The 27,684-nt window shown below is 38.3% G+C and overlaps 1 protein-coding gene and 2 non-coding genes across 9 annotated transcripts in view; all 3 read left to right on the plus strand.

Annotated features, from left to right (window-relative positions):
- The window catches only part of SSH2 (slingshot protein phosphatase 2), a 239,099-nt gene that overhangs the window by 163,780 nt on the left and 47,635 nt on the right, over positions 1-27,684 (plus strand). For 6 of the 7 annotated variants that reach the window (XM_032848461.1, XM_032848455.1, XM_032848457.1 and 3 more), the window contains 2 exons: positions 19,953-20,056; positions 22,562-22,626. In XM_032848461.1, the coding sequence (XP_032704352.1) occupies positions 19,953-20,056; positions 22,562-22,626 (169 nt within the window). Of the gene's footprint in view, positions 1-19,952; positions 20,057-21,626; positions 21,795-22,561; positions 22,627-27,684 lie in introns of those variants that run through there. The other variant, XM_032848459.1, reaches the window with a different exon arrangement.
- On the plus strand, positions 27,077-27,150 carry LOC116861699. Its single transcript, XR_004381529.1, has one exon. It is a non-coding gene; the product is annotated as a small nucleolar RNA U2-19 (small nucleolar RNA).
- Positions 27,397-27,458, plus strand: LOC116861697. The gene has a single exon (XR_004381528.1). It is a non-coding gene; the product is annotated as a small nucleolar RNA U2-30 (small nucleolar RNA).

Below are 27,684 nucleotides of genomic sequence, written 5' to 3' on the forward strand. Positions count from 1 at the left end.
GAGTTACCTAAAAGATATTCACAGTTTTGCTTTAGTTATTCCCAGAGTTTGTGGTAGAGATTGCTCTGTGCATACTAGACAGTATATGTCTGCTCAGAAGGAAATCAAATTGAGCATTGGTTGTTCTATTGGTAGCTAAAGAATGCATCATTACAGGTTTTTTTTTAGTGACTTCCCCGCTCAACTAAAATAAAACCCCACTGCTGTGATCCTACACCTAGGTCTGAGTCTGTCTTTCATGGGATAAGCATACCTTGTCTAAATATAGCGAGGTGTAGACTTGGCCAATATGTAGAGAGACAGTAGAATGACCTTAACTGGTCTTCAATACTAGTGTTACAATTAAATTTAAAGAAGTGGGGACACTGATCTAGTTTTGCTTATAGGCTGAGACGTTCTCTCCAGCTGCTCAGCATCCTTAGGTAAAAAGTTGTCTGCACTAAACCAATAAATTGTTTTAAGAGCTAACGTGAGTCACTTCAGAAAGAAGCCAGAAGTTCATGCCATATGAAAACATGCCTAAAGAATGATTTCTTTTTCTACTTAATTGACCTAAAGTTAACCTTTATTCAGGATGTAAAAGGTAAAGCCTAAGGTTTATGTACTTCAGAATAAATTACATTTAGATAGTCCCAATATTTGCAACTTTCTAGAAAGCTTACACAAACTTTTGTCTACTAAGGAGAAAGGATACTTTATCCCTAAGCACGTGAGACAAGGTAGATATATCTAATCCTGTTTTACAGATGAAGAAATTCGGATAAAGAGAAGTGCAGTGATTTTCTAGAGGGCTAAATGATCAGTAATATGGCCAGTGCAGGTGACTTCAGTATACCACCGATTAGCTCAAGCAGCCATCCACCACCCTCCTTTATGAGTGTAAAACAACCCAGGCAGTCTTCCTATCCCTTTTTTTTTCTTAAGTAGCCAACACTGGGGGTGGGAGGGATAGGATTCCATTTGCATAAAGATTTTCCAGTGGATGCTTGACTGTTTGGTTACTGAACAGGAATCAGTAGAATTTAAGTCACGTTTGCAGAATTGTCTGTCCCATTGTGACATAACTTTTTAGAGCATTCTTTAAGAAGTATCTCTTGTGCTACGAAAAACCTAGTTGTATTTTTTTAATTTTTTAATAACTCTTGAAATATGGTGATGATTTCATCTTGAAAAAATGGAGTGCTTTTAAGGTTCGTAGTGATAATCTCTTAAAAATCACAAACATGGGGAGTTTATGTTCTATCAGGAAACTGAGTTCCAGTTGTCTCATCATATTAATGTGATTCATAATGACAGAACAAGAATTCCAGGCCACCTGTCAGTTCCATGCTTTTCTCTCTACGTTTCTGTGTTTCCCTGCAAGAGGTGAGACACTAACACGTGTTTCCCTGACCTCTTTCGTAAAGTGGAGAATCTGCCTAAAGTGCTAAAACAGACTCAAAAGCATTCAGCCATAGTTCAAGTGAGATTAGAAAACTCCGAACAGTGGAGTCTTCACCAAGTGTGCACCTACTGTTCATGTTTTCACTGACTTGGGGGAAGCAGTAATCTGAGAACTGGAAGTCTATTTGTGGAAAGGTTTGATATAGCCACCTTATCATATTTTCCATCCTCTTTCACTCAAACATCTTGTTTACTGTTATGATCTCGTTTATAGAAGAGAAGTAAGAAGCAAAGATAGCTGCTTATTATAACGTGGCAACTACACTGTAATTTAGATCCATATTGAATCAAATGCTATTCCCCAGACTCACCCAGTCCTTCCTTCTGGATAGCCTGTGTGTGGTTCATCTGTAATATAAATTCTTTTAAAATTCCCCAATAGCTGTATTTTACACAGGCACTGATTTTAGAGGTAGGGAAATTATCTATGAGAACTGACTTTTAATAGTTTGTTTTTGTTTTTTGGGGTTTTTTTTTGTCTTTTAATAGTTTTTAATAACAGGTATTGTAATTTAGCTGACAACCAAAAAGATTTAGCCCTGCTCACTTAACAGTTCTTCACTAATGTTCTATTCTGATGTAATACAAATGAATTTATGAAATTCATTTGCCTTCCTTTGATGGAAGCTAGTTTCAGATTTCTGATTATCTTTTGCTTATTACTATGTTCAGACAACTAAGTTTGCTGTCTTTTATGAACAGTTTAAAATGGTGGTTTCAGAACTTACCTGCATTATCTTTCATTTAAACTTGAGCCCTCACTGTATCATCAGCATGTTGTCATATCCGTTTAATGGGGGAGAAGAAAGGAGGGAAGTCCTTTGTGTAAAAACATTCTCCTCAGCTGTTCTTCCTTGATGCTGGGAGTTTGGTGCCTGGCAGGAAATGATACAGACATGTGCGATAACAAAGTGACATGAGGAAGAATTGCCTGTAAGGTTCTCGGACTTGTCCAGGATGATTGGCTGTCCCCTGGCAGAATGGTAGGGTAAGGCAGATTTTAGCTCAAAATCTGAGGGTTAACAAAGTATAACTGAAGAGAATGAAAGCTAGTTCGAGAAAAGTTTGGTCAGAGCACGTGGTATGAAAGCTAAGAGCCATGTAAATACACTTGTTTCTTTGACCCTCCTGGTGAGAGTCTTAAAGCATTGGAATTTGTTAAAGGGAAAAAATGATCTGTCTGAAGATCCAGGAGTTACAAAGAAAAAGACATTCTTTGAAGGCAAGGAATTTGCGTAATCAAGGCTTTTCTCTCTCAGGTTTTTCGGACAATTTGAATTTGAAGTTTTTTTGTTTTTTGTTTTTTTAAGATTGTATTTATTTGAGAGAGAGTGAGAAGAGAGCATGAGAGAGGAGAAGGTCAGAGGGAGAAGCAAACCCCCCCCCCCCCCCCCCCCCCCCCCCCCCCCCCCCGCCGCGGAGCTGGGAGTCCGATGCGGGACTCGATCCCGGGACTCTGGGATCACGACCAGAGCCGAAGGCTCAACCAACCAACCAACCCAGCTACCCAGGCGCCCAAACACTTTCCAATCCATTCTCCATGCTGTACTTGGAGAAATCTTTCTGGAAATGCAAACTTCGGATTGCTGTTATCCTCAGAATAAAGTCCAAATTCTTTGGCAAGTCGCGTAAGACCTTTCAGATCTGTGCCCTGCTTACCTCTCCCCATCTTTATTGCAGCCCTTCCTCTACTTTTGCACAGTGTAGTAAGATTAGATTTACAGTTTAGGTAGCTTTGTCCTAACAAATTTACATAAACCTACAAATTATCAGCTCCATTGTCATGATAGCAGTAAATGGAGCTTTTACAGGACCTAGCAGAGGTTCCTGTGCCTGAACAAGGGGTGTCTAAAATCTTTTGCAGTTAACTTGCCCAGAAGGCAGATGTAGGACAGTAACCCACATAACACACCCAACTTCTCAGAAAGGGGAAGTTCAATACTGAACGCTAGACAGAACTTTGTGAGAACTTTGCAAGCGAGTGGAAAGTTCTTTTGTGAGTAGAAGTTCCCCACTCACATCAGGCGTGATTGAAGGCTGCAAACAACAAAGAGGCAGCCTTTTCCTGTAGTCTGTGTTACAGACATGTGGGCTTAGGCACTTGCTATGTGAGCACCAGAAAAGAGGTTTTACACGGTGACTTTCACACTGTATTGTCCTCCAAAGTGCGCTTGAGTCTTCAGCACTGGCCCTGTTGTCATTTGCAGATCACATTTACTAAACACTTTGTACCCAGCGTTAGACTGGGCACTATGTAAAGCAGGGCAAAGGCACTGCCTTACATGGGAAAGTGAACAATATAGACCTAGGAGTATTCATCTTGCTAAACAGAATAAAATTTAATAAACAAAAGCAAGAGAATAGGAACAGGTAAACTATTTATTATCTTTGCTTTTACATGAATTCCTTTGTGCATAAGCATTTTTATTTGGAGTTGGAACAAGAAGGGAGGAGTAGAGCATCTTGCTTCCCACTCAGATTTTTCCGTAGGAGATTGTGCCCTATCTCTCTCGCTACAGAGATAGGCCAGCACTGCGGAGAGCTGAGTGGCCCTGCTGCTAGAGCCTCAATCACTGGCCGGGAGACATGTGGGCAGCTTGAGTCCTCCTTGTCTGTGGAGTAGCAGACATTGCTGAGGGCAAAGCATTTGGGCAGAGAGGTGGCTCATAAATGAGGAACTTCATCTAAGAAACTATGTGTTTTTCAGCCCTTAGGGTTCTAATTGCTGGTTTCTTCACAGCTCACTTTCTCTCAGGCCCCACCCCTCCTCACTTTGGAGAACTTGTTGACAACAGCTTTACTTTTTCAAGTCTTGCACAAAGGCAGATGTCTCTGAAAAGCAGCTTACGCAAAACATCTGTGTGCTTGACTCCGTTCCCACGATGTGTTTTCCTGTTCTGCTCTCTACTTTTGGAGGGGGGGAGGGGAGGCTCCATTTTAAAAATTGAAAACACAGTATAATAACATCATTAAAGAGAGATTTGCAGAAAGAGAAAACCAGCACCCACAATGTCACCTTCCTTTGCTAATAGCTATTTCCACTCCTGCTTATTACCCTCCCGTTCTTCACATGCATACTTTTTTTTCTTTTTTTTTTTTTTGCCGGATTATGGCCTTTTTCTTAAGCGGAAGTCCAGGTAATTTGTTATACAGCCACTTCCCTTTTTTTTTTTTTTTCCCCTGACTCTAGCAGAATTTGGTTTTGGGTCTTGAGTTACCGAAAGGGCATTGTGACTTTATCAGCATTTTGTCAGTGAGCTCTAGTTTTTATTTTCCTTTCCTACACCCAAGTATCCTAGTTTTTAGAGTATGGCTGAGACCCAACCTTTATTTTTAAAAGTAAGACATATGTATGTGTAGGATTTTTCATTTCCTTAACACTTAAAAAGTGGTATTTTAAATTACATTGATTTTTAAGGCACATTACTGGGCCTACTCCAGGACAGCCTTATTTAGAAAAAAACACGTCTACAATGTAAAACTATTGATTTGCTGCATTACATTTACTTATTAAGGTTTTAAGATATGCACATCAAGATAGAAGTAGAATGTATTATTTTTTACCCTAATAGATGACAGAAAATATAAAAGAAAAATAAAAGCAACGTAAATACAAAACATAAGTTAGCTTTCACAATAAATATAAATAAACGTACCAACTCATACAGCCAAAAGAAAAAAATGTTTCTCTATCTTTTGCCCTTTGTGTGTGCAAGCCTTAACTCTTCCACCTGACTAGTCTGGGAAGCCATGCTTCACTTGTAACTGGTTGTTTAACCTTATCAAGCTGTCTATAGTATCACCTTTTGTTCTCTAATGATAAGGCCTTATCCATGTCTCTCATTATTCTTCCTTTCTTGTTTTACAAAAAAGAATGAAATGAACCATATCTTCTTGTTTTACTAAAATGGAATATCTTCCCACCTTCCTTTTAGAAACTATGGTCCCCTGTGTTTAGATATTTAAAGGATGAATCTCTGGAGTGTGTAGGGTCTTCCGATGACAGAGCAAGTCTACGAGACTCACATAGAGCCTCACTAGCTGCCTACTACCATGTGAGAAAATGGTAGGATTAGGATTGCAGCTCTCCTTCCAGTCATTGTGCAAAAATTTTGCCTTTGGCGGTTAAAATCATTTCCTTTTGTTCCTTATGTTTTTCTGTGTCTTGAGTTGCCATTTGGGAGCTTATAGGACATTGCTCAACCAGTACCTAAAACCAGTCTAGGTATGGGATTGTACTGCAATGTCTGTTGCTACACCAGAGCAAATATGTGACTTTTTTTTTTTTTTAAGATTTTATTTTTAAGTGATCTCTACACCCAATATAGGGCTCAAACTTAACAACCCCAAGATCAAGAGTTGCATGCTTCACTGACTGAACCAGCCAGGTGCCCCAAAAATATGTGATGTTTTAACTTTTTTTCTTTAAAACACATATGAAATTGTAATTTACACTTGGATCATTTTGATTGGAATATTTTTCTTTTTTTCCAAACCCTAACTAAAATGTTTGGAATTCTCATTGCTTCAGATTGCACTCTAGAGTATTGCAAAATACTACTGTGTGATCTCTTTGTCTCTAGCTTTCTGATTTCTTATGAATAGTATTTGGAAAATAGAGAAGGAAGTGCCTTGGTTCATTGCTTCTTCATAAATTGATCTAAAATGTACATTTAGTAAATTTGAAAAACTAATTATTAAATATTAGATCAGCCATCAAGAAAACTCAAGAAATTAAATTTGCACGGAACCAGTGGGGTAAACTTTTCTATCTCTAGTGGTGGTGCAATCTATGATGAGTCTGTAAAGATTAAGGAGGAAGAAAGTAGGAAGCAAGGAACATTGGATTGGTTAAAAACTGTGAGCTAATTAAGGCCTGAGACTGCTATTTGCTTTCTTTTTCCTTTTTTTTTTTTTTTTGAGAACTCCTTAAATTGTCCTTTGAACTTTGCTTTTTGCTATTTGTTTTTCTTTTCTCTTCTTCTTCCTTCTTTTCCTCCATAATCATCATCACTATTTTACAAAAGTTAACTATTTTTAGGTGTCAGAACCTAAACCCTGGCAACAGTGTTCCTCTTGGATTTTATTGTGTGTTAGTACAGGGCCAGGGTGATCTGTAATATGCATTAAAATAGTTATAAAAATAAGGATTTGCCCAAGGACTTTAAAGTCAGTGTGGTGATAGTAAAGAAAACCAGGCAATAGATTTAAAAGACATTCAGCGTATTTTGCCATGCCTTTCTCTATTCCCCTTTGTTTTTTATTTAAGAATTACTATTTGGGGGGCACCTGGCTAGCTCAATGGGAAGACCCTGAGACTCTTGGTCTGAGCATTGTGATTTGAGCCCCACGTTCGGTGTAGAGGTAACTTAAAAAGATAAAATCTCAAAAATACATATTTTTGAGGGACTTTTAAGAGTGTATTAGCAAATTATTTCATTTTCTTAACCTAATAAGGCAGAGAACAACTTAAGAGAAATGGTTTGATAATGAAAATTGATAGACTAGTGTTTTACAGACTGTATTAAATGTTTGTGGCCATAGAGTTTTAAGAATTACTTGTAGGACTGCAATAAAGTAACACTGAACGCTGGACTGACTCAATTTAAAAAGAAAGAAATAAACCAACGCTTGGTTTTCTGATGTTTGAGAAATCTCATTTAGAACCCAATTGCTACCCTGGTGGGTAGTCTACAATGGAACTTCATTGTGCAGAAGAGGCAAAGAACTCAAACTGCTAAAGAAGCCATGGAATGGAATTTAAAAAAAAAAAAAAAAAAAAACCAACTTGGAAATAGGCCTAAATTTTTATCCTTGCTCTATCCTACTGATTGCATAATTGGTAAGCTTAGGCAACTTACTATCCTCTATGCATCGTCATCTATGAAATGGGGAAGAATGACTTCCTTTCATAGAGTTGTTGTGAGGTAGTGATATAAAATCATGCCTAACACAGGGTGGGTATTCAACAAATGATAATTACAACATCTTCTTTAAGTTTATTTTATGATGTTCAGTACCAACACCTAACTACTTCCACCACCATGACACAACTCCCAAAGAAAACATTTTGGTGGATATTCCTTTGTTCCAGATTGCAAGTTTTCAAATAAAAGTTTTGAAATAATGGTAAAGTTGTCATTACTATCAACAAAAAGCTATCTAATAGACAGTTGATTGTATAGTTATAAGGCTCTGGTGATCTGAGCTACAGAACCAGTGTGGAAGTTGTAGCAACCAGCTTTCATGATGGTTCCCTTTGATTCTTGACTTGTGGTATTTATATCCCTATATATTCTCCCTCCTACATTAAATATGGTTGATGTGTGTAACTAGTAGTGTGTTGCAGAAGTTATGGTGTGCAGGGGCACCTGGGTGCGCCAGTCAGCTGAGCATGTGACTTTTGATTTCAGCTCAGTTCATGGTCTTGGGGTGGTGAGATTGAACCCTGCATGGGGCTCTGTGCTCAGCGAGGAGTCTGGGGATTTCTCTCCTCCCTCTGATGCTTCCCCTGCTTGCACACACACTCGTTCTCTCTTTAAAAAAAAAAAAAAAAAAAAGAGTAAATCTTTAAAAATAAATAAATAATCTTAAAAAGAAAAGAAAGAAATTATGGTGTGTAACTTCCAAGGTTAAATCATAAAACATTGCACTTCTGCCTTGGTCTCTCTGGATCCCTTACCCTGGGGAAGGACAGCTGCCCTGTCCTAAGAGTACTCAACTAGCACAGTACAGCAGTTTACATAGCAAAGTTTACATAGCAAAGGTCTCGGATCAGTGGCCATCTGACCCAGCCATCTTAGAAGCAGATCTTTCGGTCCTATTCAGGGCTTCAGATGCCTGCTGCATCCTGATAAGAGACCCTGAGCCAGAACCACCCAGCTAAGCTGCTCCTGAATTCCTAACCCACAGAAACTGTGTGAGATAATGAAGGATCTTTATTGTTTTAAGCTTCTACATTTCAAAGTAACTTGTTATTCAGCAATAGATAACTAATCAGAAGTATCTATATATAGGATAAAGTGGCCATGAGGGTGGTGAAAAGAGCGAACACAGGAGAGTCACGAGAGAGGGGAGGATAGTCAGAAAGTGGGAGTTTGGTTTCTGAAATCAAATCCATCAAGATCTGATGCCATCCAAAAGGGCTCTGGGAATAAGAAATCTAAATGGAGGGGCGCCTGGATGGCTCAGTGGGTTAAGCCTATGCTTTAGGCTCAGGTCATGATCCCAGGGTCCTGGGATCGAGTCCCTCATCAGGGTCTCTGCTCAGCAGGGATCCTGCTTCCCCTTTCTCTCTGCTCTGCCTCTCTGCCTACTTGTGATCTCTCTCTCTGTCAAATAAATAAATAAAATCTTTTTTTTTTTTAAAGAAATCTAAATGGATCCCAGGTGAAGGTCTTTGAATATTAAGAGGATGAGAAATTTGGGGGAAAAACTGCTGGATGTTCATCTATATGAACAATGGAATCTCTTAAGATTAGAGTAGAAATCAGAGTGAAAGGAGAGAAGATTGAGCTAGATGAGGGGTATTAAATAAAAGATAGTGACAAAGATATCAGAAGGTGATTGCAGCAAAGGATAGAGGATGGCCTTAGTCTCTTAAGAAGCTTTGCATTTGGGTGCCTGGGTGCCTCAGTCAGTTAAGCATCTGCCGTCAGCTCAGGTCATGATCCCAAGGTCCTGGGATCAAGCCCTTTGTCAGGCCTCTTGCTCAGCATTCTCAGGTTCCCCCGGTCATATTCTCTCTCTCTCTCTCTCTCTCTCTCTCTCTCTCCACACACACACACACACACACACACACACACATAAATAAATAAAATCTTAAAAGAAGAAGAAGAAGCTTTGCATTAGAGTGAAAGAGAAATCTGAAAACAGATTTGGGTTTGACGTTTTGGCCAAGTGCTTAAAAGCCCAGCTTGCATTCCTTCTGCAGGTGTGTTTTAAATACCTGGAAAGACATTTGTTGAATCATGCAAATGAAGTGATTTTTCAAATGCTCTACAGTTTCTGAGTTAGTATCCTTTTGTTTGTCTTGTTTTGTTTATTCCCACCAACTATTTTAAATTTGGTCCCTAGTAATATTGGTCATGTCTTGGTAACCAATACATCTGGTGATTTAAATACTGAGAAAGAACTATTCAGGGCATTTGCTTTTTGGTCCAAACAGTTTTTAAGCTTTACCTTTTGAAGGAGAAGTGTTAAAGTCCAGAGTTCTCAGCCACAGGACTGAGAAACTTTTAATTCAGCCTGTAAAGGAAATGGGCTCTTTGAGCTGAGGCAGTTTCTCCTCTCCTTGGAAGAGGACCTTCCTGAGAACAAGATTCTCACTCATATATGGCCTTTGTTATATTGAGGTCTGTTCCCTCTAAACCCACTTTGTTGAGAGTTTTTATCATGAACAGATGCTAAATTTTGTCATAGGCTTTTTTCTGCATCTACTGAGATGATCATATGGTTTTTATCCATCATTTTGTTAATGTGATATATTATGTTGATTGATTTGCAGATGTTGAACCATCCTGGAAGAAGAACCACTTGATCATGGTGAATGATCCTTTGAATATGTTGTTGAATTCTGTCTACCTCTATTTTGTTGAGGATTTTTGCATCCATGTTCATCAGGGATAGTGGCCGTTAGTTACCTTTTTTCGTGGAGTGTCTTAGTCTGGCTTTGGTATCTGGGTAATGCTGGCCTCATGGAATAAAGTTGGAAGTTTTCCTTCTTCTTCTGTGTTTTGGAGTGGTTTGAGAAGAATAGGTATTAACTCTTTAAATGTTTGGTAGAATTCACCTGTGAAGCCATTTAGTCCTGGACTTGTGTTTGTTGAGTTTGAGTTTTTTTATTGCCAGTTCAATTTTGTTGCTAGTAATTGGTCTGTTCCAATTTTCTATTTCTCCCTGGTTCAATTTGGGAAGATCGTATGTTTCCAGGTATTTAGGTATCCATTTCTTCTGGGTTGTCCAGTTTGTTGGCACCTAATTTTTCATACTAGTCTCTTAGAATCCTTTATATTTCTGTGATGTCAGTTACTTCTCTCATTTCTGATTTTATTTATTGAGTCCTCCCTCTTTTTCTTTTCCATCGAGTTCTTTTCTCATGTAGGCCTTCTTGCCCTCTTTCCTAAGCCCCACAGTCTTCCTAACTTTTTGTTTTTGGCATCTAGTTTTTTATGTATTTTTTAAGCAATGTTTAACAGTCAACAAACATTAAGGAAAAAAGGAAAAGAAGCAACTTTAAGAAATAGTGTGAAAGTGTCTGCCTCATGGGAATGTGTCTAAACTTTTCCCCCCTCGAACCTGAACTTTGTCTTCAGGATATTGTGAAAAATAGAACAAATATCACACCAGGCTTTGCAGTAAAATCCTGTCTTTGTTCTCTTTAGATGAACTGACCAGATGTGTTTTTAACTGCTGGTTGCTTCAAATTATTAGGCCCACGGTATATCCTGTTGTGGGAACATCTACCTCAGGATAAAGGGTTAAAGTGCTGCTCTGAGTGTCGGATGACATGGAGCTCAGTCTAAGGTCTAACTAACTAGCTGTGTGACATGTGACAAGTCATTAAATTCTTTGAACTGCAATTGATATATCAGATTCTCTGTTGCAAGTTCAGAAATGAATTTTAACTATCTTTACCAGAATATTTGTTAGAAGGCAGTCAGAGCTCACCTAATAGACAGGAGGCTTCAAGAACAGGTAGGAGCCAAGGGCATTCAGGGAAGTCCAGGGAGTAGGAACAGACTGGTCTATACCTTTTTCTCCCCACGGTGAATGTGACCATCCCCCACTCTCTCTACTCCTTTGGATAACTTGTCTTAAGATTTTGGGAGGGGGGCGCCTGGGTTGCTCAGTTGGTTGGGCAACTGCCTTCGGCTCAGGTCATGATCCTGCAGTCCCCGGATCGAGTCCCACATAGGCTCCCAGCTCCATGGGGAGTCTTCTTCTCCCTCTGACCTTCTCCCCTCTCATGCTCTCTCACTCTCTCTCTCAAATAAATAAATAAAATCTTAAAAAAAAAAAAAGATTTGGGGAGCATTTCCAGCTAGCCAGGCCTAAACCACATGCCAAGTTCCTGCAAGGCCCCTTACAGTTCCAGAGTTGGGGGCCACCAAGACCATGCACATTTGGGGGTATTCCCCAAATGGAGACCAGAGGGAGATTAGGAAGGAGACATCTGTTGCTGGACAGCCAAAAATAACAAATGTCAATTCAGATGTACCCCAATCTGTAGAAATTGGAAGGTTGAGTTATATGGCCAGTGGTAAAATTACTGATTCTACATTATGTTTCTGAATATTTCTAAGATGCACATCTTTGAGGCAAAATGGAATCATCACAAGATCTTAACAAGTAAATGAGCATCCAAAATGAACAAAACAAAAGGAATTTTCTGTGTTTGTTTCTTCTGTTTATGGTTTATAGGGAAAAGATCGGGGTGGTCGAAGGAGTTTGTCCCTCAGCCTTCAACAAGCACACCTTTGCTTTTCTTCTTAGCTTGTAGAAAAGTAGGAAAGGGGGAAAACAAACAGCTGTATCTGAGGACAGTTGTGCTGGACATTGTGCAAGAAAGTTTAAGTGGAAGATGAGCTGGAACTAAAATGGTCTGATGATTATAGTTATGAGTAACAACTGGAGTCCTAAGTTCTTCTTTACTTTGCCAATAATTGGTCTACTCATGTACCCCAACCTCTGCTTGTCTGCCTATGAGGAGAGAAATAATCCTGCTGCCTGCACGCATAGGCGTGTGTCTGGAGTTTATACCTGGGGAGGGCTCCCGGTATCGATTACTGTTCTAATACTATCATTCACAAGTATGGCCATGCAAGGGTGGGGATGGGGTGGGAATGTTTAATTATAGAGAAGAGTATGTATGATATTTGGATTTAGACTTTCTCCCATTATAGTCTAGTCCCTAAGCTCCTTTAGGATTATAGAATCAAAATTTTTCTCACTACTTGGAAATATGCTTTTAACTTTTGCAGCCATGTTTCCTTCCTGATATTTGGAGTTAGCCAAACTTTTCAGTAGGCGGTGGTATTGATAGTTCTGTAGTCTTTTGGCCTCTGGTCTGATATTTTTTATTTCGAAATTTCCTTTCTATATGATACAGTCACACCAAGTAGGGACATGAACTCCTCTCCAACTAAGGAATTGACAGAAGCTGCCCTAGTCCTCTGAATCTGAAGAGTAGACAAATAATCAGAGAACACTTATTAAGAAAGGGAGAATGTTAGGGTAGAATATGTTTGAAACTTACCCCTAGATGAATATTCCTCAAGACAAAAGTAAAACAAACAGTTCAGATTGTGTGTATTTTAGTTTTATATAAATGGCAGCCATCTCACTTTGTGCAATTTATAGTAAAATGTAATTTACCTATAAATTTTGGCTTCGACAGAAATACCAAACATCACAAACACTATAAACATGAAAATCTACTTCCTTAATTTTAATATTGAAGTAAAAGTATTACATCCACTCTCTGAAACCCGACTTCCCATAGTAAATGATCCATCTCTTCATGTATGTTGTATGCAAAATAGAAGACTGTGTATCCAGCTGATACTCTGCAATTTGGCCTGGTGTGTTGTTGCTTTCTTTTGCTTCCTTAGCCTTTCTGCTGGTCATGGATGATCACGCCGGCTACATTCTTCAAAAATTATTCCAACCTCGGGATGCCTGGGTGGCTCAGTCGGTTAAGCATATGTCTTCTGCTCAAGTCATGATCTCGGGGTCTTGGGGTTGAGCCCCGTGTCTGGCTCCCTGTTCAGCAGGGAGTCTGCATCTCTCTCTCCCTCTGACCACCCCCACCCCGCTTGTGCTCTGTTAGGTTCTTGTGTTCTCTTTCTCTCTCAATAAGTAAAATCTTTATTTTTTTTTTAATAAATAAAATCTTTAGAAAAAATTCCAACCTCAGAACAGTTAAGTATTTTCTTCCATTGGTTGACCTTTTCCTCTACACTGTGCCTGAGAATAAACTGCCAGTTAAGAAATTTCATGCTCTAGGAAGTGATTTTGATCAAGAGAGATTGGCACAGAGTGCTTCCCCAGATCTATTTAAAGCAGAGTAATCTTTCCTCCATTTTCAAGACTGAAATGCTACTGTCATTCTCAACAGAAGTTACAGTTCTTTTCTCTACTCTCCAGCCCATCTAGATTCATCTCTCAGCCAGATGTTCTTGATTCCCCTTAGTGTAGTCTTTCTATTTGTGCCCTTGATAAGGGAAACAAAAAAAAAGGCATGAGAAGAGTTGAGATCTGGATTTATTTCAGTCCTTTTCTTTCACTCCTGTAGTCTACTTTTAAATTCAGTTCTGTTGAAAGCTCTGTGGGAAAACATTGTATTTCATTTTACATAAACTATATCATAAAACTGAAACAGCATAGTAGAGAGTGATTCAGAGCATGAACTTTCAAGTCAAGTTTTGGTCTGAATTCTTGCTCTGAGGATTACCAGATGTCTGATCTTGGGCAAATAACTTAGAAATCTCTTGAGTCCATCGGTCTCTTATGTGTAAATTGGGGGTAAAAAATAGTACTTACTTCATAGGATTGTTGTGAAGATTAAATGAAATAATGTCAAGTGCTCAGCTTAATGCCCAGCATACTCTGGGTATCCAGTCAAGTTAGTTATTATTAGCTATTCATATGTCTAACTAGGAATGATTTTCTCTCTGTTGAGCAAGCTGTCTTATGGCAAGAGAGGAATAGATGATCTTCAGTTGTATTCTGAAGTTGGTCACTGTGTCATTTTCTTATCAAGACGATCCTGTGTCATTTTCTTATCAAGCAGCTAAATACTCTCCATCTTTAGACCAAAAAAGCTTTTGGGTTTGTGTCTAATTTAGGCAACTGACTGTAATCACCTCTGAGTGGCTCCATAAAATTTACTGGAGAAGTCCTGTTTCTGGTCCAGAATTGGTCAACTCAAAAAATGTGTAAAAGTTTTCACTTGCTCTCTAATTTTTAAGTAGAGACCAAATCTATATTGATTGAATTTTCAGGAAGACCAATTTTTACATAAATTAATCTCTTGCTGTTATAGCAAAATATACTAAGCTTTTACCTTATGCTGGAGCACATGTGATTAAATTCACATATAATATGATTATATATCAGATATGCAAATAAATCATTTAATTTTCAAGTTCAGTTTGAACCACCTAACTGTTGGTTGTGAATTTCATTTTTTCACTTCCACACCATCATACTACTATCCTATTTTTGATAGTATTTATAGAGCTTTGACTTTTGCTCAGTGATGATAAGGGATTTTTGTAATCAGCCACACTTTTATTCCTGATCCCTGTAACCAGCAGTATATGCCACTTTCACGATAACCGAGAGTCCTAATCTGGGACCACAGAATAAAGAGAATTGGCTGTATCATCCAGAGTGTGTCTGCCATGACTCTCTGGGAGCCAGTACCGTACCTACTAGGGCAGTCTCTTGACCCAGGTGTATCTGCTGTGCATTTTGGTGTATCAGAAAAGTTCACTGAGATTTGTGTCAATGATTCAAATAGAAAAACATCTTTTCTCTTATACTGTATGTGAGTTTGACTCCTGGTCTTTCTTTCACCATCAGGAATTTTCCAGGTAGCTTTGAATTAACCAAGGGTCCTTGGTTCCACCCTAACCCGGTGTGAAAGCACTACACACATTTTAAAGAACACACTTAGGTTTGCTTTAAAGCATGAGCAACAATAAATGTATCAAACCAGGAAGTTTGTTCTTAAACTAGTGTTTGTCAAAGAGAAACTACTTCTGTCTCACAAAAGGAACAACTGAAGTATGCTTGGTTGTTTTAAGCTCTCTACAAATACACTTCTTTTGTGGATGTTGAGACCACTTTGCTTACCGGAAACCAAAGTGCACACAGCTGTAACTTTGTCTGGTGATAGGTAGAATATTAGTCTGTATTTTTTAAATATTTTCATTTGGTAAAGCAGACAGTTGCTGTGTTGGCAAGTGTGAATTTCATTTCCTGTCTGTGGTGTACCCCACTCATCCTGTCACTCAAGACATTTTGTTTTAGGTTGTTCCCGTAATGTGACTGAAACAGAGTGACCCACAGCAGGGTGACATGTGCATACCACGAACGTAACAAGAGACAAGACTTGTGCAACAGACCACAAGAGCGTAATGCTTTATTTAAAGATGAAAACAAAACAAAATAAAGGCGGCCCCTCCCAGCCAGCATGCAGAATTTTAAAGTGGCATCCATGACTTCTTGTATTTGTTTTTAGAAGACATGTTCCAATCTGTTTGGCAAGTTAGTTCAAAAGTTTATCAGCTTTATGCCTCTTAATTAAAGGATAAAGTTGAGTCAACGACTGACAATATTATAGAGGTGATTTAATTTTATTTGCCAACTAATGTATCATCAGACATTTGTATTTACAATCCATTAATCTGCCACATATATTGAGTTCTGTAACAATTATTTTTTACATGTGAAATTACAGGATTTCTGTTTCCTTGTCCTAAATTACATTTCCTGCTGCAATGACAGGACAGATAAAACTGTGTGGGAAGAACTCTGGGATGAATTGATTCATCCTTAAATAGCTATTGAGCACCTAATATGCATTTGGCACTATTTCCAATGTTGAGGATTATGTACTGAGCAAAATAAAATCCTCGCTCTTCATTGAGCTTATATTCTATCATAAGGAGATAACCACAATCAAGTATACAAGTAAATAAGTGTAATTTTAGTATATGATATATATCCCGGAGGAAACACAACCGAACGGCAGGATAGAGTATGACTGGGACGAGGAAGAGGTGATGATACTGGAGCTGTGGCTTAAATAGTGACAGGCCAAGAGAAAATTATCCCACGTAGAAAATAAAAAGCATGAGGTGCCTGGGTGGCTCAGTTGGTTGAGCGCCTGCCTTTGGCTCAGATCATTATCCCAGGGTTCTGGGATTGAGCCCCTTGTGTCTTGGGCTCCCTGTCAGCAGGGAGCCTGCTTCTCCCCCTCTCTCTGCCCCTCCCCTGCATGTTCTCCCTGTCTCTCTCAAATAAATAAAATCTTTTTTTAAAAAAAAAAGAGAAGAAAAAGCACAAAGGACCTAAGAAGGGGCCTGAAATACGGAAGAAATAAAAGAGACCAGTGCAACTATAGCAAGTGAACAAAAGGGGAGATAGTACAAAATCAGAAAAGTAATGTATTATTGGATGTTACAGGGCCTTGAAGTCTAAGCTAAAGACTTCAGCTTTTCTTCATAAGTACAAAGGGAAACACATGCTATATCTGTGTATTTTGTATATATAGAATCCCTCTGGTTGCTCTTTGGTAAGTGGATAGCAGCAGTGCAGAAGTGGTTGCAGACAGGCTAGTTAAGAGACTTTTTGCTGATAGAATGTCTGGGATTAGTTTCACTTCAGGGACAAGGTAAAGAGAGTAAGGACGTAGAAGAAACAAAGATTGGCCTTGGATTAAAGCTGAAATGTGAGAGAATGTGGAGGTTCATTATATCATCCCCTCTATTTCTGTTTATGTTTGTAATTGTCTGTAATAAAAAGCTTGAAAAAAAAAAACCTTTAACAGTGATCTAAGTTTTGAAAAATGATGGTGCCATGGACATTGTCAGAGTAGTAATAGAACTAAGTGGGCAGATTCAAGATACATTTGGAAGTATAGCCCCAGGTCTTGCTGATGAATTAGGATACATATTATTGCAGGAAAAAAGAGAAACCAAGGATGACTGTCAAGTATTTGGCTCAAACAATTTGGGTGGATAAGACTAGGGATCAGGTTTGTAGGGACTCCAGAGCTTTGTTTTGGCAATGTAAATTTGAGACACCAATTGGATTTCCAAGCGGAAATGTTGAGTAGACAGCGTAATTTACAATACATTAGCTAACTCTGCATAAACATACTTATAAGCAAACTTGGAACCCTCCATTATATGTTTCTAAATTTTGACATTAATGTTTTAGAAGTTCTGTCCTTTTCAAAGTTTGTGAATAACATTTTTTTAAAGATTTTATTTATTTATTTGACAGAGAGAGAGATCACAAGCAGGCAGGCAGAGAGGGAGAGGGGAAGCAGGCTCCCTGCTGAGCAGAGAGCCCAATGCGGGGCTCGATCCCAGGACCCTGAGATCATGACCTGAGCCAAAGGCAGAGGCTTAACCCACTGGGCCACCCAGGCACTCCCCTGTGAATAACATTTAAAAGGCTTAGTCTGTTGGTATGAAATAGTTCCAATATATTTTCTCTTTTCTGTGGATATTTACTAGTAATTATATCACTGCTATGCTGAACAGTAAATCTCCACCTCTGTTGAGCTGTCATTTACATGAAGAATGGTGTTAACATGTCAAACTCCATAGGTTAAACCCATTTCCTGTGTCGTCCTTTCACTGCATGTGGGAATGCAAGTCAGTGAAAAAAGTTGTGAGTAACACTTGAGCATGGTGTTTGTGTATTTTAAACAAAAATTTTTTGGCAAACTTTGAGTCTATTATTAGTAACTTAGTATTGTAACATCATTTACATCTGATTAGAATCTAATCAGATGCTGTTATGATAGTAATAGACCCAGTAACAATAACTAATATTTGTTAAGGACACCACTTTTTTTTTTTTTACACTGTGTAATTCCTTCATTTTCTGTGTATTAGTACTTTACCAACACTATAATCATAAAGAACACAATTCCAAGTACTGTACTTTTTAGTTTAGAGAGATCACAGTCTATAGACACATTTACTTATATTAGACAAGATTAATCTCATTCAGAACTTACTGCAGTTTATAAATTCTCATAAATACAGAAATTGATGCAATTAAACAAAAACTTCAGGATCTTATTTTTTAAATTCCTAGGTCATAACTTTTTCCGTGGGCTGCAATTACCTGCTCTCTGATCACCGATGGTTATGGTTCAATTTAACTACGTAAATTATCAACCTTTTATATCCTTAAATAAAATGTATATGAACATTACAATTTCTTACCAAAAAGCTTAGCATTTTCCAAATTTCAAAATTTGTTTCCTCCTCCCCCCTTTAGCTAGTCATTTCAAGTAAACTAAAAATAACCACATCTCACCTGCAACATTTAATAGCAGTCATTTGATGTATAAAATTTTAACTATGCTCCCAGTTATTTAAAACACACAGAAAATGGCTGCCTATCAATCTGTCTGTCACAAGTTAAAAATACTACATTTAAGAATTAAGATGAGGGACTCCTGGGTGGCATAGTCAGTTGAACGTCGGACTCTTGGTTTCAGCCTGGGTCATGATCTCAGGGTCATGGGATCCAGCCCCACAACCCCCGACTCTGTGGTCAGCATGGAGTCCGCTTAGAGTTTCTCTCTCCCTCTGCCCCTCCCCACCATTCTGTCTCTCTCTTTCTCAAATATATAAATCTTAAAAAAAAAATAAAAATAAAAAGAATAGAGATAAGAGGGGCACCTGAGTGGCTCAATTGGTTGAGTGCCCAACTCTTGATTTTTGGCTCACATCATGATCTCAGGGTCATGGGCTCCCCTCCCTCATCTACCTCCCTACTTCTGTGTGCACTCTCTCTCTCTCAAATAAATAAATCTTTAAAAAGAAAAAAAAAGAATTAAGATGAGGGTTTCCAGTTTCCTCCAGTTTAAGCATTTATACCTTTATGCTTGTCTTGTCTAAAGATGTTTCCAGGTCGCCTGGGTGGCTCAGTCATTTAAGCGGCTGCCTTCAGCTCAGGCCTGATCCCAGGGTTCTGGGATTAAGCCCCAAATAGGGCTTCCTGCTCAGGGGAAAGCCTGTTTATTTCTTTCCCTCTGCCTGCCACTCTGCCTACTTGTGCTCTCTATCTCTCTGTCAAATAAATAAATAAAATCTTTTTAAAGGAAAAGATGTTTCTATAGTATTGATATTTGTGTAACCCATGTTTATGCACCTTAAAATTCAATCATTTTAAACACTAAGAATTAAATTCATGGTAGATCTTTGGGAGTTTTAAAAGCAACTAAAGTGTTCTCAGATGTGTCTGCCAGCTTCATTTCTAGAGATACTACTAAAGCAAAACTGAGAGTTTTATACCTTAGTTGCATTTTGAATTCAAAAATCCCTCTGCACAAGGGCATTACTCTAAGAAACTGTATCCTTGTTGACTCCGCACAATAGCTTTGATTTATTACCTGTATTTTACCCATAAGGAAACTTAGGCCACCTAAAATTCACTCAGGTAAGAAGTAGCAGAGCCAGGATTCGAACCCAGGAGATCTGGCTCCAGAGCCATTACCCTCTTTTTTGTTTCCCGAGCCTTTATTCTTAACTGCTACCATGTGCTATATATAGAATATTGTAGGTTTCAGAAAAACTGTCTAGACTATATGGGTTTGTGTAAATAAAAGGGTCTCTCTGGATTTTATTTTTACTCCATCCCATGAAATTGGAACTTTGGAAGATGGAAGAGAGAATAATCCCAAAATGTATCTCCATCATACTCTGATTTCCTTCCTTAAATAATCCATTTCCTTTTGACTTTTTCCCTTACAGCATCAGCGAGAGCTTTCTAACTGTCAAAGGTGCTGCCCTTTTTCTACCACGGGGAAATGGCTCATCCACACCAAGAATTAGCCACAGACGCAACAAGCATGCAGGTAAAGTTCCACATATACCATTCTTTTCTTGGTTTCTTTGCCTTTTGTTTTATTCTAAAAGGCTGACAACCTTATCTCCATTTCTCCAATAGTCTTGTAATAGTGAAAGAAAGCATTGTATTGTGCTATAATCACTTGTCTTTCACTCTATTTTTTTGGCACTTAACAGAATGCATTATATATGTAGTATGTGTTCAATAAATTTGTGTTGGAGAAATAATACGGTACAAGAATACTCTAATAAATTCTTATGTGACTTATCACTTAAGGTTTTCCAGTAGCAAATTCCCAGTTTGCTTACCGGCAGTACTTTTCACCACTAACAAACATGCGTTTCCACATACCCAGCTCACTTAAGAAGCCTTACCGTAGGGATAGGGCTTCCTGACTTTTGCCTGACCTTCCAAGAAGCCAGCTGGATCTTTGGGCCAATAACACTTGGAGTAGGGTCTTACGTCCACTATTTACCTAGAAATAGCTGTCCTCTACAGGTTCTCCATCCTAAAAATCTTCTCTTAGGTCGTTTGTATTGATAGAACAGAAGGAATCTTAATTTTTAAAAAGCCTCAGCTGCTTAACTCAATTATAACATGTAACTTAAGTCACTCTTCATTGTTTACACCTAACACTCTGTCTCCCCACACTGGTTCTTTTTTTTTTTTTTTACAGTTTTATTGAGTTATAATTCACATACCATATAATTCACCTAATTTACCCATTTAAAGTTTGCATTCGTTGTTGGGTTTTGTTGTTTGTTTTTTTTTCATATGTACAGAGTTGTACAACCATCACTGTAACTTTAGAACATTTTCATCACCCCACAGAAGAAACTCACTTACCCATTAGCAGTCATTCCCTATATCTTCCACCCTCCCTGCCAATCCTAAGCAACCACTAATCTATTTTCTCCGTCTATAGATTTGCCCATTCTGGGTGTTCCATATAAGTGGATCATATAAAAATGATCTTTTGAGACAGGCTCCTTTCATTTAGCATAATGTTTTCAAGGGTCATTTACATTATAGTATATGTCAGTACTTCATTCCTTTTTATGACCAAATAATACTCTAGTGTATAGATATACCACATTTTATTTTTCCATTCACCAGTTGATAGACATCTGAGTTGTTTCCAATTTTTGTCTGTTACAAATAATGCAGCTGTGAATCTTTATGTATACATTCTTGTGTAAACATATGTTTTCATTTCTCTTGGTTTTATACCTATGAGCCCATACTGGTTCTTACAAATGAGACTTACGTTGTGTCTCTGGGTTTGAAATGTGCTAGAACAGACCTGACCAAACATGATGATTCGCCTTTTTAATTTTGCAAGTTGAAAGATTCTGCAGTAATGGAATTGGTCAGAAGCCAGCATTGAACTGGAGATGGGGGTTGGGGGAGGCAAGAAAACTATTCTTTAAGAGAAGGAAAGGGTTGGGGGAAAGGAGAGGCTTTCAGACTTGCTGACCTTTTAAACAAGTATCTGTTCGCTAACCTACTTTTCTTTCTTCCTGCCCCTTACCACGTCTTGCACATAATAGTATTTCATCTCACAGTTAACAGTTGAAGTTACATGGAGGAAGATTTTGTATGTAGATTTCAAGACGAGTATGAGAACAGGTTCAACTGGCATCTGTGATCAGGTGGCTATGTCAGTCACTTTAGACTGTTAAAGAGCTGGACCTGGGTGGGCATGAATGACGTTTTTTGTTCTCGGATTATCATCATTTATAACAGTACGTTATCTAATTATCTTCTACTAGCCAAAGCCCCAGGTTTTCTAGTATAGAATAAGGAGTATGAGAAAATCTATAATACTTTAATACAAAAAAATTCAATTTAGCGTTGGGGAATGTGTAGAAACAAGTATGTATTCAAATAATGGTTGGCCACATTAAAGGACCTAACATTAGGTTCAGTGGAATATTTATTTCTTGGGACCCGCTATATTTAATGAGTACTCTTTCTTGAAAATCAGCCACTAATATGGAAATCATTTTAAACCACTGACATTATTCTAAGGGGAATATAAAAATCTTCTTAGGTTAAGTGCAACTGAAGATTTACAGAAATAAGAATGGCAAAATAGTTAGCTTTTTTTAAAGTTAGAGGTAATTCTAAACCCATTCTTCACAGTTTTCAGGATTCCCTCCTTGCTGCCTTTAGTGGGCCTGAAAGTACAGCCCAACACATCTCACCATTGCTTTCATCAACATCCACCATAGTACAAAACTGGTACTGGTTTCAAGTGTATCTTCCACTGGACAAACAAAGCAAATTTTAATGTAGTATAGGCTAAAAGTGAATGTATAGAGATGCAGTCTACCATTCTGTCTTTCCACTTAAAGTTAATAATTATATTAAGACACTCAATTTCTGTGTCTAATTATAGTCATTCCGTGACCCAGAAATTTCTTTTATACTGGTTAGTAACGTAGAAGGAATCCTCTCTATTAGCATTACAATGCAGAATAATTATTTTTTGTTTCATAAATTTCACCAGGTGATCTCCAACAGCATCTCCAAGCAATGTTCATATTACTCCGCCCAGAAGATAACATCAGGCTGGTAAGTTAGTGTTATCATTGTAAGTCCTACTCAAAAGACTGTCTAAGATGGCAAACATTAAGCAGTCATTATTATGTCGCCACAGAGTGCTGGGAGCTATGTGGAACAAAAAAGAATAACATGTCCGCACCATCAAAGAGCTTAGAATGTCACTGGGAATATGAACTAATGTGAAATTATGTGAAATAATTTGATGATTCAAGGCTGTTGATAAGCACCAGTTTGTAGGTTACTGACCATAACAACAACTGAAGTTCAGAAGAAAGAATACTCGAAGACTTGCCCTAGTTAGAAAGGTTTTATGTATACAGTAGAGCTTGAGCTGTGTCTTAAAAGATGATGAATTTAGATTGGCAGAAAGAAGGAAGTCCGTCCTTCTACATGAGGGCCTGACTGAGGCAAAATCACATGTAAAGTTGGACAAGGAGAGAGTAAAAGGGCCAGGGATTTGTGCGGGTTTCAGAGAAAGGAGACCTGGGCTTAGGCTTTTGCTAATCATGTGATGTTGGACAAATTGCTTAGTTTGTCTGAGCCTGCTTTCTCATCTCCTTTCTACGTCTCACAGTTGAGAGGATCAACTGGACCTGAAAGCATATTGAAAGTATAAAATGCTGCCCAAATCTGGGGATTATTGTTACTATAAGGAAGATAAGATACCAGAAAACAGGGCATTTAAATAGGGATTTAATGCTCCAAACGAGAGGACTCAAAATGGCAGATATATTTTATTTGGACCACAGTGGTATTGTTTTTCACTCCAAGCCAGAATTTTAAAGTTGAATGATTTCACATAAAAATCCATACTTGGAGCTTGTCTTCAAAAATCTAAAACTCCGGGGGCACCTGGGTGGCTCAGTGGGTTAAAGCCTCTGCTTTCAGCTCAGGTCATGATCCCAGGGTCCTGGGATTGAGCCCCACATCGGGCTCTCTGCTCTGCGGAGAGCCTGCTTCCTCCTCTCTCTCTCTGCCTGCCTCTCTTGCCTACTTGTGACCGCTGTCTGTCAAATAAATAAATAAAATCTTTAAAAAAAAAAAAAAATCTAAAACTCCGGCAACACTGGGACCTTATGCTAGCCTGATAAAACTTGCTAGACCCAAAGGGGCAGGCATGGGTATGGCCTGGGTTCTTAACTTACCATAATCTGCATATATTCTATGGTCTCCTAGACTCTAAAGCCAAGTGTCTCCATTTATCATCATTTTTTCACTGTTACTTTTCTTACAGTAGAACATTAAATTAAAATAGGAAAACAGGGGCGCCTGGGTGGCTCAGTGGGTTAAGCCTCTGCCTTCAGCTCAGGTCATGATCTCAGGGTCCTGGGATCAAGCCCCGCATCGGGCTCTCTGCTCAGCGAGGAGCCTGCTTCCCCCTCTCTCTGCCTGCCTGCCTACTTGTGATCTCTCTCTCTCTGTCAAATAAATAAATAAAATCTTAAAAAAAAAAAAATAGGGGCACCTGGGTGGCTCAGTGGGTTAAGCTACTGCCTTCAGCTCAGGTCATGATCTCAGGGTCCTGGGATCGAGTCCCGCATCGGGCTCTCTGCTCAGCCGGGAGCCTGCTTCCCTCTCTCTCTGCCTGTCTCTCTGCCTACTTGTGATCTGTCCCTGTCAAATAAATAAATAAAATCTTTTTAAAAAAATAAATAAATAAAAATAAATAAAAAAATAAAATAGGAAAACAGATGGTATGAGTATGTTTCTTTATGAAAAGTGAAGAGCATTTCTACCCATTTAATAGTCATATGGCCTACTGTACTCATTTATATTCCCTATCTGACCCTCTATATTAATAATAGTTGGAGGTAGTACCTCTACCTGTTCATAAGCAGTAGTGTCAAACATTACAGGGTTTGGAGCAACGAATTATGTGGAATAGCTACAGTATTTAAGAGAGGGGCACCTGGCTTGCTCAGTCAGTAGAGTATAGTAGAGTATCCAACTCTTGATCTCTGCATTGTGAGTTTGAGGCCCACATTGGGTATAGAGATTACTAAAAAAGAAAGAAAGAAAAGAAAAAAGAGCAAGAGAGAGATTCTTCAGAAGCTAATACAGAATAGTGGGGAGGAGGAAACCACCTTAAGTCATGGAGATCTGCTAGGTAGTTATTGCAGTCATCTAACCATGTGGTGATCAGCCCTTCTAGGCTGGGGTGGTAACTTGGAAATTGGGTTTCTGTCGGCATGTTAAATTCAAATGGTTGATCTCTATGCTCTGGACAGGAAGAGAAATAATAAGTAGAATATAAGAATGACTGTAAAAAATTGATCAGGTCTCTGAATTCTGTGGTAATTAACTGATTTTTCATTCACTTAATCATTCTGTGTTCAAATTCTGTCATTTTTTCTCTCAAATGCTGCCTCTATCATCTTCTTAAAATGGCCACAAATTTTTGTTGAGTGAGAAACAGCCTTTGAAATTTAAAGAACATGGAATAAGAAATCTTTATATAATTATTTTATATCCTAATTTGAGAGTCACATCATGCATTTATGTAAATCTTGTCTATATTTTTATATACGTCTATCTTAAACACTTCTTTATAAGTGAACAAAGGTGCTGTACAGTTCTTACAGCATTCATATTCTCACGCAGGGATACTCAAACCTCAGAATCACCTGCAGAACTTTGTTGAACTACCCCCCCCAACCCTTTGCTGGATTCCACCCACAGTATTTGATTTGGGGAGGGGGAGGTAGTAATTATTTGCATTTTTAACAAATTTTCCAGCCATGTTGATGCTGCTGATCCAGGAGTCGTGCTTTGAGAACACCTCCTCTAAAACCCATAGTAATGGTCACTTGCACACACTTGGTGTCCATCAGATCCATGTATATAGTTTCCCCAAAATTGTGTGGTTTTGTAGAGTTCAAGTCGAGGTCTGTCATCACTTTATCTTTTTCTCCTTGATAACCTTCTGGAATTTAGATTGCACTTCTAAACATTAAAATAATTTTAACCACAGGAGAGCATTAAGGAAGCAGTTCGGTAAGGCAGAGTTGGCAATTAACTTTTTTTCTTGCCCTGCTAAAATATGCAGCTTCAACTTCTTTACATTTATAAAATATAAATTCAGAAAATATAACTGATGCCTCTGAATTAATTCAGTTTAAATGACAAGCCATTTTACAGTTGTTTTGAATTGTTACAAACACATAGTCATTATGTTTCAGATTATTGAGTGAGTCATCTTCAAGAAAATGAGTGAATACATTGTGTGACTTTGGACAAATTAGCACTTTTCTAACTGAAAGGAGCGTTTGTAGACTCAAAGCAAGGCCTTTTGTTTTGAGTTAAATTTGGAATGCTAAAATTCTCATCCTGGGGCTTGTACATAAGGTTAAAAGTTTGATAGTCAACTGAAAGTCCTGCCCTTATTTTTTTAATAACCCAACAACAGATAGTGGCACCAAATCCCACATTTTGCTTTAGCATTGAAAATAAGACTAAACCATTTTTTCCTCTAGGGAAGCTTTGCATTCCAAATACATGCATTAATACTTAATACAAGCATTAAGTTCAGTACTTAGGAAAACCGTAGCTGGTAAAATGAAGACCATGGTTTTTTTAGTTACTCTTGCACATTACCAAAGGCCCATTTAATTAAAAAAAAAAAAGGACTGGGAAATAAAAAAACTGTCCTAACATCTGAAGTAACTTTTATATTCTTAACTAGCGTTAAGGTGCTGAAAAGATACAAGGAGATGTTTTTCAAGTACTTTGCAGGAGAGTTTAAGAAAATAAAGGCTTTTGGGACACCTGGGTTGCTCAGTTGGTTGAGCGGCTGCGTTCGGCTCGGGTCATGATCCCAGCATCCTGGGGTCAAGGCCTGCATTGGGCTCCCTGCTCAGTGGGGAGCCTGCTTCTCCCTCTGCCTGCTTGTGCGTGCTCGCTCTCTCTCTCTCTCTCTCTCTCTGACAAATAAATAAATAAATAAAATCTTTTGGAAAAAAAAAAGAAAAAGAAAATAAGGGCTTTTTTTACTTTGTTTTTTATGGTATGTTGATGTTTTCCGAAAGTGAAAATGAGTATTTTTTCTAAATATAACATTTTTAAAAATCCTACAATTCAGGAAGGTGTAAGGAAGAAAGTAAAAATCACTTTGTATCCTATATTCTGAGAAAATCATTCTTAGCAATTTGGATAAGTATCCTTCCAGTCTTTCCTGTGTGCATGTGTATGTGTGTGTGTGTGTAAGAGTATGTCAGATTCTCTGACTTCTGCTCTTACTGAAGTGGATCAGTGATTAAAATAGCCAAATTTGAGGGCGCATCGGTGGCTCAGTGGGTTGAGCCTCTGCCTTCGGCTCAGGTTATGATCTCGGGGTCCTGGGATCGAGTTCCACATCAGGCTCTCTGCTCAGCAGGGAGCCTGTTCCTCCTCTCTCTCTCTCTGCCTCTCTGCCTACTTGTGATCTCTCTCTGTCAAATAAATAAATAAAATCTTTAAAAAAAATAAAATAAAATAGCCAAATTTGAGTATCAGAAGACCTACTAGTCTCCCCGGTTGATCTCTATATTTCTGAGAAGCAAAAGTATAAAGCATCAGGCTCCACACTCAGTGTGGAGTCTGCTTGTCCTTTTCCCTCTGCTTCTCCCCCAACTCATGCTCTCTCTCAAATAAATAAATAAAATCCTTAAAACAATAAGACCTATGTCTGGGGGGTGAGGAGGGGTGTTTGTGTGTTTTAAAAAAGTGGATAACTGAGGACTTGCTTGTGGATGAATGAAACTGGGGGAAATGTGTACATATGAAAGGCTAATAATCAGTTTTGAACAATGATGAAAAGGTTTTACTACTGACTTTTATAACTATGAAGGTTTCTACTGAGCTCAGAATTGAATGGAGAAAAGAGTATATGTCAGCACCTTTTTTTTTTTTAACAAGAATGAGATAAAAATATAAATGCTGACTTATAACCAGCTTTCTTCACACTTTATTTTGAATATCTTTCCATGTCAACAAGTAAATCTGTTTTTAATGGCTATGCAGAATATAATACAGAGATTTTTTTTAACTTAAGAATATCATAGAGATAAACCAAAAAAAAAACAGAATCCT

Source organism: Lontra canadensis, unplaced genomic scaffold (genome assembly GCF_010015895.1).
Source record: "Lontra canadensis isolate GAN:19392208 unplaced genomic scaffold, GSC_riverotter_1.0 scaffold204, whole genome shotgun sequence".
Lineage (NCBI taxonomy): Eukaryota > Metazoa > Chordata > Mammalia > Carnivora > Mustelidae > Lontra > Lontra canadensis.